General features: G+C 35.3%; 1 protein-coding gene across 4 annotated transcripts; it reads right to left on the bottom strand.

The window, feature by feature from the left end:
* Nucleotides 1-8,555: 8,555 nt before the first annotated feature.
* Nucleotides 8,556-15,431, bottom strand: LOC128222726 (interferon-induced protein 44-like). 4 transcript variants are annotated; one of them, XM_052931819.1, is made up of 7 exons: nucleotides 15,378-15,431; nucleotides 13,342-13,905; nucleotides 11,986-12,035; nucleotides 11,581-11,778; nucleotides 10,687-10,824; nucleotides 9,624-9,795; nucleotides 8,556-9,403 (listed from the first exon to the last, which is right to left on the bottom strand). In XM_052931819.1, exons 2-7 carry the CDS (start codon nucleotides 13,451-13,453, stop codon nucleotides 9,120-9,122), a joined length of 954 nt encoding a protein of 317 aa, XP_052787779.1. In that variant the 5' UTR covers nucleotides 13,454-13,905; nucleotides 15,378-15,431; the 3' UTR covers nucleotides 8,556-9,119. The 4 variants fall into 4 exon arrangements, with proteins under 4 accessions (XP_052787779.1, XP_052787780.1, XP_052787782.1 ...); XM_052931820.1 differs by having other exon boundaries at nucleotides 15,352-15,428; XM_052931822.1 differs by having other exon boundaries at nucleotides 15,411-15,428.
* Nucleotides 15,432-15,451: the final 20 nt, after the last annotated feature.

The following is a 15,451-nucleotide window of genomic DNA, read 5'->3' as shown; positions in this document are numbered from 1 at the left end:
TCATCATGTTCCCTCAAAGAATATATTGTTACCAAAACGTGTTCCCTCATTGAACATATTGTTACCAGATCATCATGTTCCCTCAAAGAATATATTCTTACCATAACATCGTGTTCCCTCATAGAATATATTATTACAAGAACATCATGTTCCCTCGAGAATATATTATTGTTACCAAAACATCAAGTTGCCACATAGAATTTATTATAACCATAACCACATGTTCCCTCATATATAAGAATAATAAATAATCTTACGTCGTTGGATATCTTCCTCCACGAAGTGTCGATGGCTTGTCTAGACTCTAAATAAAACATTGCATAGCGCCATTAATGCAAATATAACACAATAACACCGTAAATAAAACATGTATATAACATTTATCAACAAATAAAATGTTTTTACTCTGAACTAACATATATGAACGTTTCTTCTGACAATTTGACACGTGACATATATGACATACTAGTATGGTATATGGCATAAAGCTCAAATTACCTGTAACAAGGTAAACTTCCATATCAAAAACTGTCATATTGTTATTGCAAACGTCAATTGTGCTTGTACCTCCGCAATCAAACGTGGAACCAAATGAATACATTGAACCGTTTCGCAATATTCCCCGTAAACGTTGAGAAATCCGCACCTTTTTCCCCAAAAGATGGACCTCGATCGTTGCCGTCGTAAACTGCATTATTTTTATCATTGACTGGGAACTTATTGGCTGTAGCCTTTCCATCAACATAGAGTTGAAACAAAAAAGCGGCGTTATCTTGTACTTGCCGGTAATCGTAAAAAGAATCCCGTGAAAAACTGACACTTGTATAGCCTCCAAATACCGACCCTTGTGTGTTGTAAAGCACGGTCACAGTCGGTCCTTGATTGTCGCACCGCTGATGAAATGTGGCAGGGCTACACCCATCTCGAAAGATGCTATGTATCAACGTAAAGTGTTTTGATCCTGTTTCTATCCATTCTTCGAGTTGTATCATATCTTCCTCTTTCAATCTTCCAGGCATTGCGTTTTTTTTTCTGAAAGGCATTGTCATTTAAAAGTATTGAATATACCGTGGCATTTTATGGCTATACATATATACTATTCATTTCTTGATTGTGACATTCACTGTGAGAAAACAATAGTTAATGTACCTTTTCAATGTAAATAAGCGCCTATTTTCCTGCATTCTCAAGGCCATTTAAGAACACATTTTAAACAGCATTTTTGTAAACAAATTAACCATAATTATTGCATATCAAGTCAAAGTTTTATTAGCAAATTCAATTAGAACATTGCCAGTACACAAAGAACATACGAGATGGCATTAATGACAACAAAATAGAGTGAAAATATGAGATCATTTTTACAACATTTAATCTTAAGGAGAAAAGTATGAACTATAACTATGCATGCAATGTATTTAGACATGTTAATTATGCTAAGCAGCATTTCTTCTATCCGTAGCGAATGATAAATAAGTAGCAATATTATTCAATATTTTATCATTATTACAGGACATCAAGTTATTAAATTTGGTCATATTAGGCCAGTGAATATAATACCTGGGTATATATTTTGTACGTAAATCCAAATAATGAGGACACACTAATAAAAAGTGATATTCATTTTCTACCACATTCATATTACATTTATTACCTTTTCTATCTTCTCGGTTTATATTTCTATATCTTCCTTCTTCAATATTAAGGTTGTATGCCGAACATCTAAATCTAGTAAGAAGTATCCTTAACTTATTGCTATTATTGCAAATTATATATTTTTCAATTGCAAAATCTTGTTTAAAATTAACATAACACTGTAGCTTGTCTGAATTTCTAACATTTGTATACCATTGTTGTAAGTAAGTATCATATATTCTTCTAACGACAGCTTCTATCTGTATATTCGTTACATTATCACATGTAAATAAATAAGCAAATCCAAGCTCGTTCAACAACTGTTTCAGATTAACTGTCCACGTGTTTATATATTCGCCATTAACAGATTTCATATTAAATACCTTATACATAAGAGACTCGGGATAACGTTTAACCTTGAACCAGTACGTGATAATTCGTATTTTCCTAAACAAACTTAATGGGAATCTTGCTAATTCACCATAAACTGCAGCATTGCATGATTGCTGTCTTACACCTAAAATTTGTTTTAAGAATTTTAGTTGTACTCTCTCGATATCTTGGGCTTTATGAAAGCCCCATACTTCAGAACCATAATTAAGAATAGGAATTATCATACAATCAAATAGTTTCAGTTTATCACGTATATCTAAAAGCATAACATCAAAAAGATTATTCAATGAAAACAAGGCACGAAGTGCCTGCTCCGATAACTTCGTTTGCGCTTGCAAATAGGTTCCATTTTGTGATAAAGTAATACCTAGATAGATAAATTTGTTAACAGCATCCAATTTATGACCATCATATTGCAAATTAACATTTTCTATTCTGTTTCCCTTTTTACAAACCATTACGAAACTTTTGTCTATATTTACAGATATACCCCAAATATTACATCAGTCGTGTAATTTGTTAAGTAATTGTTGAAGTCCATTTTCTGTATATGAAAATAAAACAGTATCATCTGCAAACAACAACATGAATAGTTGGATTTCTTCGATAGTGATAAAGTCAATATTATCTATTTTTAGATACTCTTCCATATCATTTATAAAAAACAGAAATAAAAGTGGTGAAAGGGGTTCATCTTGTTTGACACCCATATTACTGTTAAAATAATCACTATATTGCGATTTAACACGTACACATGACTTTACTTCTTCATAAATCTTTTTAAGCATTGATACAAGTTTTGTAGATGCACCATATTGTAATAATTTGTACCATATACCATTTCGACATCGAATGCCTTACGAAAGTCAATAAAGGCACAGTACAACTTTCGCTTATCATAGTGTATAACCTTATTAATAATAGATGACAATACAAAAATAGCGTCTACAGTACTTCTTTTGCCTCTAAATCCATATTGACAATCTGTGAGAAGGCTAACATCATCTGCCCATTTCCGCAATCGGTTATCCAGCAATATAGAAAATAATTTAGAAAATATACTTGTAAGGGTTATTCCTCTATAATTGTTAACTTCATTAAGATTTCCCTTTTTAGGCAATGGTACAATTATACCTTTTGTCCAGCTTTGGGGGTAAACACAGTTTACATACATATAATTAAAAAGTTTACAGAAAATTGGTGCGAAAACATCACTGCATTCAATAAACATTTCAGGCGTTAAATCATCCACACCACCGCTTTTACCTCTTTTTAATGAACTTATTTCTTTTACAACTTCTTCTAACGTAAAATCATCATCTAACTGATCTATATTAACGTTTTCATCATTTTGACCGTTATCAATGACATCATTTGAGAATGTTTCACCATCAAGAAGATTTTTAAAATGATTCATAAAATCATCGGAATTATCGGAATTTGATACAGTGGATTGAAGTTTTGCAGTTTGTATATATTTAACTGCTGAAGGCATATAAATACTGGCTTGGTATCTGTATCCACAAAGACAAAAAATATCGTTGCGGAGGAATAACAAAATAAAAAATAAACGAGCTTTAAGCATTCAACAAAGAACACGCGGGTACCAGGGCATGTGGTTCAATACCTAAGATAATACCTGTGGTTTATGTTACTAGTGCAAATGACCTACAAGACACGTACACTTATGGGAGAAACAACCGATTCTGACGAAATTGGAACACTTCCCTGTTTGGAAACAGATCTATAATATTAAAAACAATATTAGCCGTATAACAAAAGTAATCGATGATTAATAAATAAATAAATAAATTATAGAATTTTACCTCACAAAATGCAAAAAAGTAGCCCTTCCAAGACCTATACTACACATGCATGTACATAAAAGGTCTAGTCATTCTAAAATGCCGTCCAGGCTTTTTTTATGATGGTTAGCCTAGTCATTCTTAAATGCCGTCCAGGCTTTTATTTATGATGGTTAGCCTTACCATCATAAAAAAAGCCTGGACGGCATTTTAGAATGACTAATAAAAGGTCGTGGATAAAAAAATTACTTTTTGATGTCACTTTTAGTATAGCAGCAATCGGCTGAAGTAAAGGTTTCCATTTCATTCCAACATCGCACAAAACATCGGGAAATATTTTCAACAACTTGTAATAAAATAGCGTCAAATTCGTATATATTTTTTTTTAAATTCGGCTGTTGCTATGGCAACCTCCACGATTGCAGCAAACAGAGGTCATATGAATATCATGTATAAACACGTTAACAGTGATGGGTTTTGCTGCATAAAAGACGCTGATGAAGAAGTATGGAGACAATGGAGATCGGTTAACATTGGCAAAAGGTTGCACCCGTCTTCGTCGAAATCGAAAGTAGTTTAAACAACAAATCAAATAGTTGTTTTCATAACCTTAACCCCGAGCCTGGCAACATTTGTCAATTTCAAATTCAGAATAATGCGTAAACACTGAAAGGAACAATTTTAAAACGATCAGATAAACAGCATTGCACTGCACTTGCCCTCAATGAGATGTATCTAGCTATGAAGTTTCAAGTTGATACCTCTTATATTCTTCAAGATATGCCCCGGACAAAACTTTAAGCATGATAATTAACAAAGGGCAATAATTTTAAAAATATGGAAGCAAGAGTTACTGTTATTGTGCACTGCACTTGCCCTCAATGAGATCTATCTACATATGAAGTTTCAAGTTGATACCTCTTATATTCTTCAAGATATGCCCCGGACAAAACTTTAAGCATGAAAATTAACAAAGGGCAATAATTTAAAAAAAAAATGGAAGCAGGAGTTACTGTTATTGTGCACTGCACTTGCCCTCAATTAGATCTATCTACATATGAAGTTTCAAGTTGATAACTCTTATATTCTACAAGATATGCCCCGGACAAAACTTAAAGCTAAAAAATAACAAAGGGCAATAACTCTAAAAATATGGAAGCAATCGTAACAGTTCTTGTGCACTGCACTTGCCCTCAATTAGATCTATGTACATATAAAGTTTCAAGTTGATACCACTAATAGTTTAGGAGATATACCCCGGACAAGCGAAAATGGGACGCGGACGCCGCCGCCGACACCGCCGACAAAAGTAACCCCTATATGTCGTCTTTTCAGGCGACACAATAACACACCATACATGTGAACGCAATTTTATTTTGCTTTTTAATCAACAACATTTAACAGGTCAGCAAATCGACATATTTTTTTTAAAGGGAAAGTAGTCACTTATGTCATAAATAACTTGTGGGCCAACCGCTTTTTGCATAAACACAAATTTGATTTAAATCCGGATAATTTAAATGAGATGGAAATAATGTTGTATGTATGTGATTATTTTATATTTGTACAATACCATCTTATTTATTATTAGATATATAATTTAATTTTGACAGTTGCTTTCCTCATTGCATTTTTGTTTCTAATATATTCGGAAAGTTGTCTGCCATATTATCCGCCATATCAAATTATCCAAATATTCATACTTCTAAAGACCAAAACTTTCATACATCCAAACCATCCCCTCCCCTTCAAGCCATACCGCCACTCATAATTAAATCAATCTTGAATCATGTGACATAGTCTCGTGAGTCTGGTGCCTTTTTCGATGGTTTATCGGTTTACAAAATTTATAAGATGTAATTAACTTTGAGACATCATTACTTGCTTTAGTGACAGGCAAAGAACTTAGGACGGAATCTAGTGTTTTATATTTATTGATAACAGGCAACTAACAACGTACTCTGCTTAAAATACTGATTTAAGGTTTACAAAATATTTTGAAATAAACCGTGCAAAAGCATTATTACATAATATATGGATCCAGACAAAACACAAAAACAAATATGTCTGTAAACATATTAATACAAAATCATTAGTATGCACATGATCAATGTCGTATGGAAAACATCAGGGTCCGTATCCATAAACTGTCTAAAGTCATTTCATAAAAAAGTACCTCTTGTTTAAGTATAACCCTTGCCAAATGCTTCAATGTTTTCAATATGTCAAAAAATACTTTCTTTTCATAGACTTTAATCTAAATAACAGAAAAATCAAACAATATTTCTTTACTAGTATCTAGTAAAAACTTTTAAAAATGACTTAAGCTGTTTAATGAATACCAGCGCCGTACAACCAGTTTAACAGTTATTCTAGCTATGGAAAACACACTATTTCATCAGCAACTGTTCATACACTGAATGAAATCTACAAATGTGTCCAAACGACAAAGATGCCTCACTTCCCACCTTTGTAACAAAAGCAAAGGCCATAATTTCGCCCATACTGCATAGTCGATGAATGTTCATCAAAAGTACAGGTTGTACTTAGAAACAGTAACATATTATTTACAAAACTATCACGGGAAATAAATATACTTTCAGAGCCACAAACTCAGATCAACAACTTCATAACCGGTAAACATTCTTCTTAAGATTCATAGGTTCCATGATTGTTATGCAATCTTTAAGTCAATGCCATAACACGACTCTTAAGACGCACCCAGACGCAATAAACCAGGTGGTGAGTTAAAACAGTTACCAAGAATAACGCTTTGGCAAAAACATAATTCTTACAAAAAACACAATTCACAAGAACACTGTATATTACTCAGCTGGAACCCGGGTTAAAAAGCATAGACAGTTTAAAAATAAATAAATAACGCTATAACAAAGACATCATTTGAACACAATTATTCACAAGAACACTGTCCTATACTCCAGTATTGTTCTCTGACACACGGGGCACCTGCTTCTCCCGGACACCATCACATTCCTCGTGCAGGCCTCGCACATGTGGGTGTGACCGCACGGGAAAACGGCGGCGGCCCGTTCATTGTCCAAACACACCACGCACAACCCATCGTCAACGTCATCATCTAACATTGGTGCAGTAGGAGTCCTTGGTCTATGGTTTCCATGGTAACGGTTGCCATATGTATCCTCATTATATCCGTTCGTATCTCGGTTACCATCAACATTTGACAGATCTGGATACAATCTTTGGTGTCTGTTCCTTAAATTAGTATCATTATTTTGCACATCACCATGGTGATGATCATTGTTATTTTCGTTAACCACCGGGCCTTCCTCTGCTGGTCCGTGTGTATGCCCATTGCCGTAAATTAACAATGAACAAAAAGCTAAAGCTGCCGCCCATGCACCTAAGAAGTATTCCGGTGTATATCTAATACAATTCCATATTTCCACCCGTACGAAGTTTAGCCAACTGAAGATTACCTGCACAATAATAGGCGCTGCTTCACACAGTTTATTCCAGGCACGAGAAAACTGAGGACTAAGCACTTGACATATACGGATTGTATGCTCTACAATGTCGATACACACACTGCCCAAAAATATAATTATTTCAAACCAGAAGTACACAAGTTGCTTAAGAAATTCTACTATATATAGAAGAATCGTGCACAAGTTTTGAACCAGTCCTGGTACCATGAAAACGGCAGACAGGGCAAGTGTAGAGACTGATACGAAAAGGAACATGAATGAACAAAACAAAAACACAATCATGTTTGGAAATGAACTGATTCCAGGAGAATTCCAAAATTAGAATAACAGTTATAGTAATATATAACCCAGTCCGGCGATTATTTTATAATTTCCTTTCTGTCTATTTTAACGCGTTCCATATTATATAAAGTTATTTTGAATAAAGACTCAGAATGCTTCTTTCGATTGTATGCATCGTCCGTAAATCTAAAATGATCCTGACGAATTTCTATTTTTAATCAATTCCTACGTGTCCCTCCATGATTTAGTGTACTGTAGCCTGCAAAACACTGTGTCATTAGCCACTTCAAGTAGGTCAGATGTGTTTACAAATAAACAACGCTCAAGGTATGCTTCATTTGGCTTGAATATTCCTTTAACCACAAAATACTACCCGTCAGAAAATTTTCACGAAGTACAATATCCTGAATTCATACAAATCGTCAAATATTTCGACAAGAATTAAGACGGAACTGTTTCCTTGTAACACTGATCTGCGTCGCTAGACGATTGAGTGGGTCTATAGACACGGCGCATATACTAAGTCCAAATAATTGAACGTGGAAGGATTTATTTACGAGTTTTTATATTGCAAATTCTTCAAAGGTTATATCCTGTGTTTAATGCATTTTATGCTTGTTTCGTACATAGTACTCTTGCACATACATGGAAAAATATGAATATAACCCTTTATAATCTATTTCAATCATCAAATACTTCACTAAAACAATTTATACCCCCCACCCCACCCCCACCCCCTCTGTTTTAGCACAAACCCGTTTAATAGACGTTAGGAACTAGAAGAATCCCATATTCAACGTCTATCATTTTAGACTACGTATAAAACTATGACTGACTTTACTTTTTCTAGAGAAAGTGAGAAGTATATAGTACTCACTAGTTTACATTGAATAACCGGGCATTTATCTTAACAGTGACCAAAGATGTTAAAATTAATTGTGGTGGGGCGTTCGAATAACAACCAACATTTCACATAGTTCACGATCAAAGTTTTATTTTAGTATCCAGTAAAAAAAGTTGGTATAATTTACTGCCTTATAAAGGCTGTTTCCCCTAGTGAAAATATGTTCATTTTCCACAAAAGTTCATAATAATTTCCAATTCATTGAATATTGATCCTGTGAATGACAAAACAGCAATGAATTTATTAACAAATAAACAAATTTCTTGATAACTTTAGCTATTGAACAGCATATGTGTGCATGAAAAAGTAATAACATGTTTATTTGCTACTGTATTTGCTATTTTAGTATGATCTTGTAACTTTCCCAAAGTAAAAAAAATCCCAATTGTGAAAAACAGGCGGTGAAAATAATTCCCCCCAAAAATCACTGATAAATGTCATACAAACAAGTCTTAAATACACTTTCTTACTCTAATTCGTAGGAGACATATTGTGGTGATATATGCCGAGCGAAGATAAGAACGAACTTTAATACAGCCTTAAAAAAACTGGACACACGATACTTGTCACTATAACCTGGGACTAATAACATTAAATCCTACTCCCAGCTAAAACGTGTCATTATATCACTGTTTAAATCACATCAGACTCGGTAGTCTCTCCAGCACTCTCCGCGTCACTGGCATCTGCCGCGCTGTACAATATATGCTTCAATGATATCAAGGCAAGAGCTCCCACGTGTTCGTCGAGTTCAACCTCGTTCTCATAATTCTTAACGGGAAATACGGTATTGCGCGATACCCCTAGCTTGACAGCAACTTTTTCCACCACCTCTCCGACGGCTGCGCATTTGTAGATGTCTTCTGTGTTTTCACATACTTCGTCGATCTTTGTCAGAACAGTGTTGTACGGTATACCTGTAAGATAAGGGGAAAGTATACTTTCAATATAATTTTTATTTCATAAAAGGGAGGATATCTCATATCATAGCAAATTGGGATCTTGGCCGTCTATTTAAGCAATTTCTAAATACAGAATCGCAGGATGGACCAAAAATCCAAATTATGATGAACTCAATTTTCGGGACCGTAGTCCGTGTAATATATGTGTGTATTTCGGTTTGTTGTTAGTTGTTACCCTTTCCATTTAACATGGTCTTTATTTCCATCAGCTTTTCAAAGAGACCCGTGCTCGGATCATTGACGTCACTAACAGATAACACAAAGACGACCGAGTGGATTTTGTTTCGTGGTTGTGGCTTCTGTACAAAGTCGCTAGACTCGACATCTATCTGGTTGGCAGCAAAGAACTGAAATCAAACAAGAGCACGCTGAAAGAACGACAACGCTTGTATGTAATTTTCATTAACAAAACAGCATTACTCGGCGATAATCAAAGCTGGAGTTATGGTTCTTGTTATACATGCAGGGCTGTTTCCAAGCATAATTTGGGGGGGGGGGGGAGTCTCCGTCAGTAATATTAAAGTATCAGTCAACACGTACCATGTCCTCTTCAGGATGGTATTTTATATTCATATATATTAAACAAAATGTGTGATTGGTAACAATCTCTAATGATTGGGTAACATTTAAACTTGATTGCTTTAAGACATGCTGCCGATATTCGGCACTTATAAAAGGGCCGAAAAAAACCCGGACATGTGCCTATCCATGGTCTCTGGCAACTTGGAACGAAATTTCATTTGAATAACTGGAAACTCAAAGTGTTTGAGTTAGTACAAAGGTTAACGTTTTTGCACTTCGATGACGACGACGCCGCCAACAACGATACCAAGGCAATACCACGACTTTGTTTCTGCGATTATTTTGTTTTAGAAAAAGCCTAATAAAAACCCCTGCCATACTAGTGTTTATATCCATAATACAATCTGAAAGTTGAATTAAACAAAATTGTCAAAGATATATTCATGTGAAATGAATACATTATTTTCACCATCACTACAAAGAGTAACATAATTCCGAGCTCATAGTAACTGAAAATAGACACTTTATATAGAATCTAGTGCGTTAGTGAACGTTTGATATTTTACGTCATCTATAATTCGCGAACGCTGTCATTTTCTATGAATTGTTAGTCCGAAATATCGTTTTTTTAGAAGTTTTTATCTGGGTCCCGACGAGTTCGGATTAACAGTGTTTAAATGTATATTCGAATACTATAATTATGCAACTAAACTCACCTTATGGTGATCTTTCACATGTCCCCCTAGTAGAAAGGCAACATCTACAATTCCCAGATTTTCTGTGAGTCCCGGAGTGTCACACAGGCGTAGGCTTAAATTTTTTCGATCCTTTGTCTGCACAGTGTATGGTGTGTACTACAAGCAAAAAGGTCAGTGATAAGCAGATATATAAGCAGATATATAACAGGGGCGGATCCAGGATTCGTCATTAGAGGGGGCGTAACTTAGGGGTGTAACCTTTTGACTTGCGCACCAACCTCAGGACTGAAATTTATTTGGTACAAAGTGGTGCATTGGTGCATTATGAGCGTATTTTATTACCTTTTTCATAAGGGAAATGATCAAGAATGCCGCGAGACGGAGTATTACTTGTCCTTAAATGAGAGGTTTCAGAATTTGCGTTTTAAAACATATCCGAAACAACATGCCTAAACAGATTGTAACATAAGATCTAGAAATCATGCCTTTACCTTGGTCAAGAGTCGATGTTTTATTTAGGGAGAGGTCAGTGCTAATTTCTCAAAAACAAAACAAAAACAATAATACACAGTGTGCATCGACATCTTTGAAATTACGACTGAATTATTGGTCCGGGTTTTACCAGTTTTAGGTAACCAGTAACCACCCAACACTGTTTGGAAAATTTAGCCCGTTTTGCTTTCCAAATCATCATCTGGGCATAGGACTGGGACTGGGCATAGGACCCAGCGCATAGGACTGGGACACAATATCATCGACGTCACCAACGATCGTGCTGGAATTTTGTAATTCATCGTCAGAAGGCCATGGTCTACTAGTTTTGGGTATACCACGTGGTAAGGTCACGGTCTTGACAATTTTTCTATCAAAGCATCCAAAGAGTGAGACCAAGTTCATGGTGTATGTACTTACAGCAAGGGTACAGCCTCTTGGACCCAACCCACAAGCCGCCTTTTGCGACAGCCGACCCATGAAAGTAGACCGGACCGTGTTTACAAAGCTGGACTTCCCGCTTCCTGTCGGACCAAGCAGCAAAACCCGAAAGTCAGAAACACCCTGCTCTTTGCATGGCTTTAAAGATCCGATCAATTCTGACTGGGCTTCCAGTGACTAAAAAATGGGAATCGATCACATTTTGAAGCTATAACATTGTTAAACCAAAAAATCGGCGAATGGAAATTTAATGTTTATAATAAACAGGCGTTACAATTATATATTCAAATAGAAGTACAATACATACATGAATACACTTACATTCTTATGTGTTCAAACTAAACATACACATTATTTTATTAAAACAATAAATCAATATCTCACCTCCTCTTTAATCTTACGCCATGGAGCGGGCGTTAATGCCTGTAACTGTTCTGAAAAATTATTGACCTTCATTAGACAAGTGGTGTATAAACTACTTGTACTATGGGTAGTGTACGTGGACAACGTTTGGTGCACTATGTTATCCAGGGGGGAGGGGGCATCTCACCAAGAATCCAAGGAGCGTGTTCGAACCTAGTAGAGATTTAAACTAGTTATGATCCTTCCTATGTACATACTTGCTCCTATGATTATTAATGAAACGCTCCCCTGGTATATGTACATTGAAAACGTTTATGAAAACGTTTTGTTAACTTGATAAAATAAATACTAACATAATCTCACAAACAACTTTTTTCTTAAAATGCCACTCTTATTCAAAACCAATACATACACATGTATAACAAACATACATTTTGAGTGATAAAGTCATAAAACTTTAACTACAATTTTGAGTGATAAACCTTTAACTACTTACTAAATAATGCATTTATGGATAATATCAATTACTGATTAAAAAAAGTTTGTAATAGTGTATTGAATAGCTGAAAGCGATTTTTTTTTAAATGTTTGGTGAGTGCTAAAAGATTTACTATGATTTACTGTCGTATCATTAGGTAGAAATACCGTGTTTCCTGCACATTTCTTTCAAATTAAACTCGGTATCCTTCATAAGAACCATTCTTTTCTACATTTATTCATTATTTTGGTATATTAAAACAAATGTATTACTTGTGGTAATTTTACGTGCGAGTGAGAGTGCGTCTTTAACATACACAACGCTGGTTATCATTCGATCATTGATTGGTCCAATAAAAGGATTATATGTCGTCAATATATAATATCACGTGCTTGTATAATTCAATTGATTACTTTGACCACCTCCGACAAACAACCTCCGACAAGTAACCAGACGGAGCTAGGCTTTCATTCGCATCACGTTAACTGCGAATTCTACATGCAAACGTAGCCAGGGACCATGCTTACGAAAATTCTCAAGTCCAAGTCTAGACTCTAATTTACTGAAATGCATTTTCATTAAGTGGCGAAATACAAAATATATTTGAATAATAAAAAATAACTTCAAAAAGAATTTTACTTCAGCAAAGTGTATCACCAATGCTCTGTTAAAAGGAAATTATCAATGACATGAACATTTGCAGTTTTTTGTCTTGAGTCTGGACTCAGACTTGAGACTATTCGAAAACACGACCCCAGAATATGTTCAAGCACGGGTAGAGTGTCGTATTGTATAAGTACTGTCGGTCATGAAATCGGACCTGTCTATTACAAACCAAAGTAATCAAAACTGCATAATTTCTTAAAAGAAATATATAAAGGATGCAATTAGTACGGTACCTGTTACTTTATACACTTCCAGTTCAGTCACATGTAGGTCGTTATTCATAATGTCTCCCTTCGATAGAACACCTTTGTTGCCATAGTCTAACCAGTCTTGTGGAGTTTTCATATACCCATCCAATTTAAATTTACCATTCTCTTTGGATATATGACTATCAAACGTAGCAAAGTCACGATTAGACCCAAATCCGGGGCCTTTGGTTGCACAGGCTTTCAATGCCTTTGGGGAGTTTTTTACCGGAAACTTTTTTTCCGTTCTTTATCATTTAAACGCAGTTGAAACAAAAATGCATTTTCATCTTGCACTAATGTATCCTTTGGTGGGTTTGTCCAGCTACTGCTTGCATATCCCCCGAACACAGACCCATGCGTATTGTATAAAACGGTCAATGTTGGTCCCTGGTTGTCGCAAAGCTTGTGAAATATTTCCGGACTACACCCATCCCGGGAAATGCTATAAAGAAGCTCAAAGTCCCTTGGCCCTAATCCTATCCATCTCTCAAGTTGCTGCCGATCTTCCTTGCTGATTTGACCACTCATCGTACGACCGTGTGACTTGTTCTAAAACGCATAGAACAACACGTACAACATATAAATAAGTTTCTTCTTGATTGCTTTCATATGTGGACGCTTTTTCGATGACCACAAATGATATTTTACATACAGCATGATAAAACGATGCTACCAGAACTATCATATTATTAATTGAAAACCCTGTACACAATATTTGTATTGTTTTGATCGTAAAAGAATTACTGATGCTGTGTCCGCATGGCTTGCTAGCAATTAAATCTAGCTAGTGAGGTTTTGATAGACACATTGACATATCTACACACTAAAGTAAACCCGGAAGAAGCAGAAACCGGGCGGTATACAGCCTTACGGTTTAAGCAAAGTTGAAGAAAGTGGTGAGACATACACGGAGATCCGGGCCTTTTTAGGTCCGGAAAAAAGACGAGTATTAAAGACTGGTCGGTCTGGAAGGTGAGTTAAAATAGGAAAATATGTATTGTGCTGTGAAGTGCAGTTAAAAATCGAATGCAATTTGTAAACAATACGTTCAAGTTAACGTTATGCAACAACTGAATGTCGTCTGTTTTATGTATACTAATTACAAATGATCAAAGATCGGTTGCAGATAATGATAGCAAAACTTTAGTAATAAACAAAAGTGATACATTTGAACAATTATTACTTTTTAAACGTAGTGGTTCCGTGAAATACAGTAAAGTAATTTGCGCCAAATGTGTTATTGATCATTGCTTAATTGACTTGTACATTTATGTGACCTATTTTTGATGTACCTTTCTCTGTATGGCTTTTTTTAGTGTTATACTGTTACACGATGCCTTACCAAAACATTAACAAGAATTATATGTAAGTTATGTTTTATGTATTTAATGATAATATGTAATAAGTTGTGAATTGTTGTTTGTTGTTGTTATTATTATACTTTTAATAACCTGGCATAATAAAGTTTACATATTATGATTTGATACAAAGATAATAAATTAAATGATACATTAATAAAATACCCGTAAAACAGATAAATGCGTATTTGTGGTTTGGTACGGAAATGGTTTGGTCCGACCAACCGGCTTTCCGAACGATTTCCGGACCGGTACGCACATATCCGTTAGCCTGGACATGGTCCGGTCCACCCAACCACTGCGTGATAAATTTCCCAGTACTACACCGCGCTAGGCGGGGGAGTCTCCAGTACCAATTTTAACGTCCTACGGTAACTACCAGTACGCTGCCTTCAGATGCGGTTCAGCAATATACCGCCTGAGATAACCACGTAACAAATTCTACAACCCGTTTCGCCTACTGTAACGTTTCAATAGCAATGGTCTCAAAACCGAAAGTAGAACATATTTCCTTCATTTTGGAAAGGCATGAAACAAATCTATACCTAATATCCGGTCTACACTGTACCAAGTAAATCAAAGTTCACAATACGACTAAATTATAAACTCACGTTTTATCACCATATTATAAACTTACGTTATATCACCATATTATAAACTCACGTTTTTTATTGACAGAAATTATTCGCTACCTACTTGAACCGACCCACTTCGATTTATCTCTGCGTGGAAATAGC

The sequence above is a fragment of the Mya arenaria genome, chromosome 17 (genome assembly GCF_026914265.1).
Source record: "Mya arenaria isolate MELC-2E11 chromosome 17, ASM2691426v1".
Classification (NCBI taxonomy): domain Eukaryota; kingdom Metazoa; phylum Mollusca; class Bivalvia; order Myida; family Myidae; genus Mya; species Mya arenaria.
The sequence above is the reverse complement of the archived record's forward strand: the minus strand, read 5'-3'. Positions and strand labels throughout refer to the sequence as shown.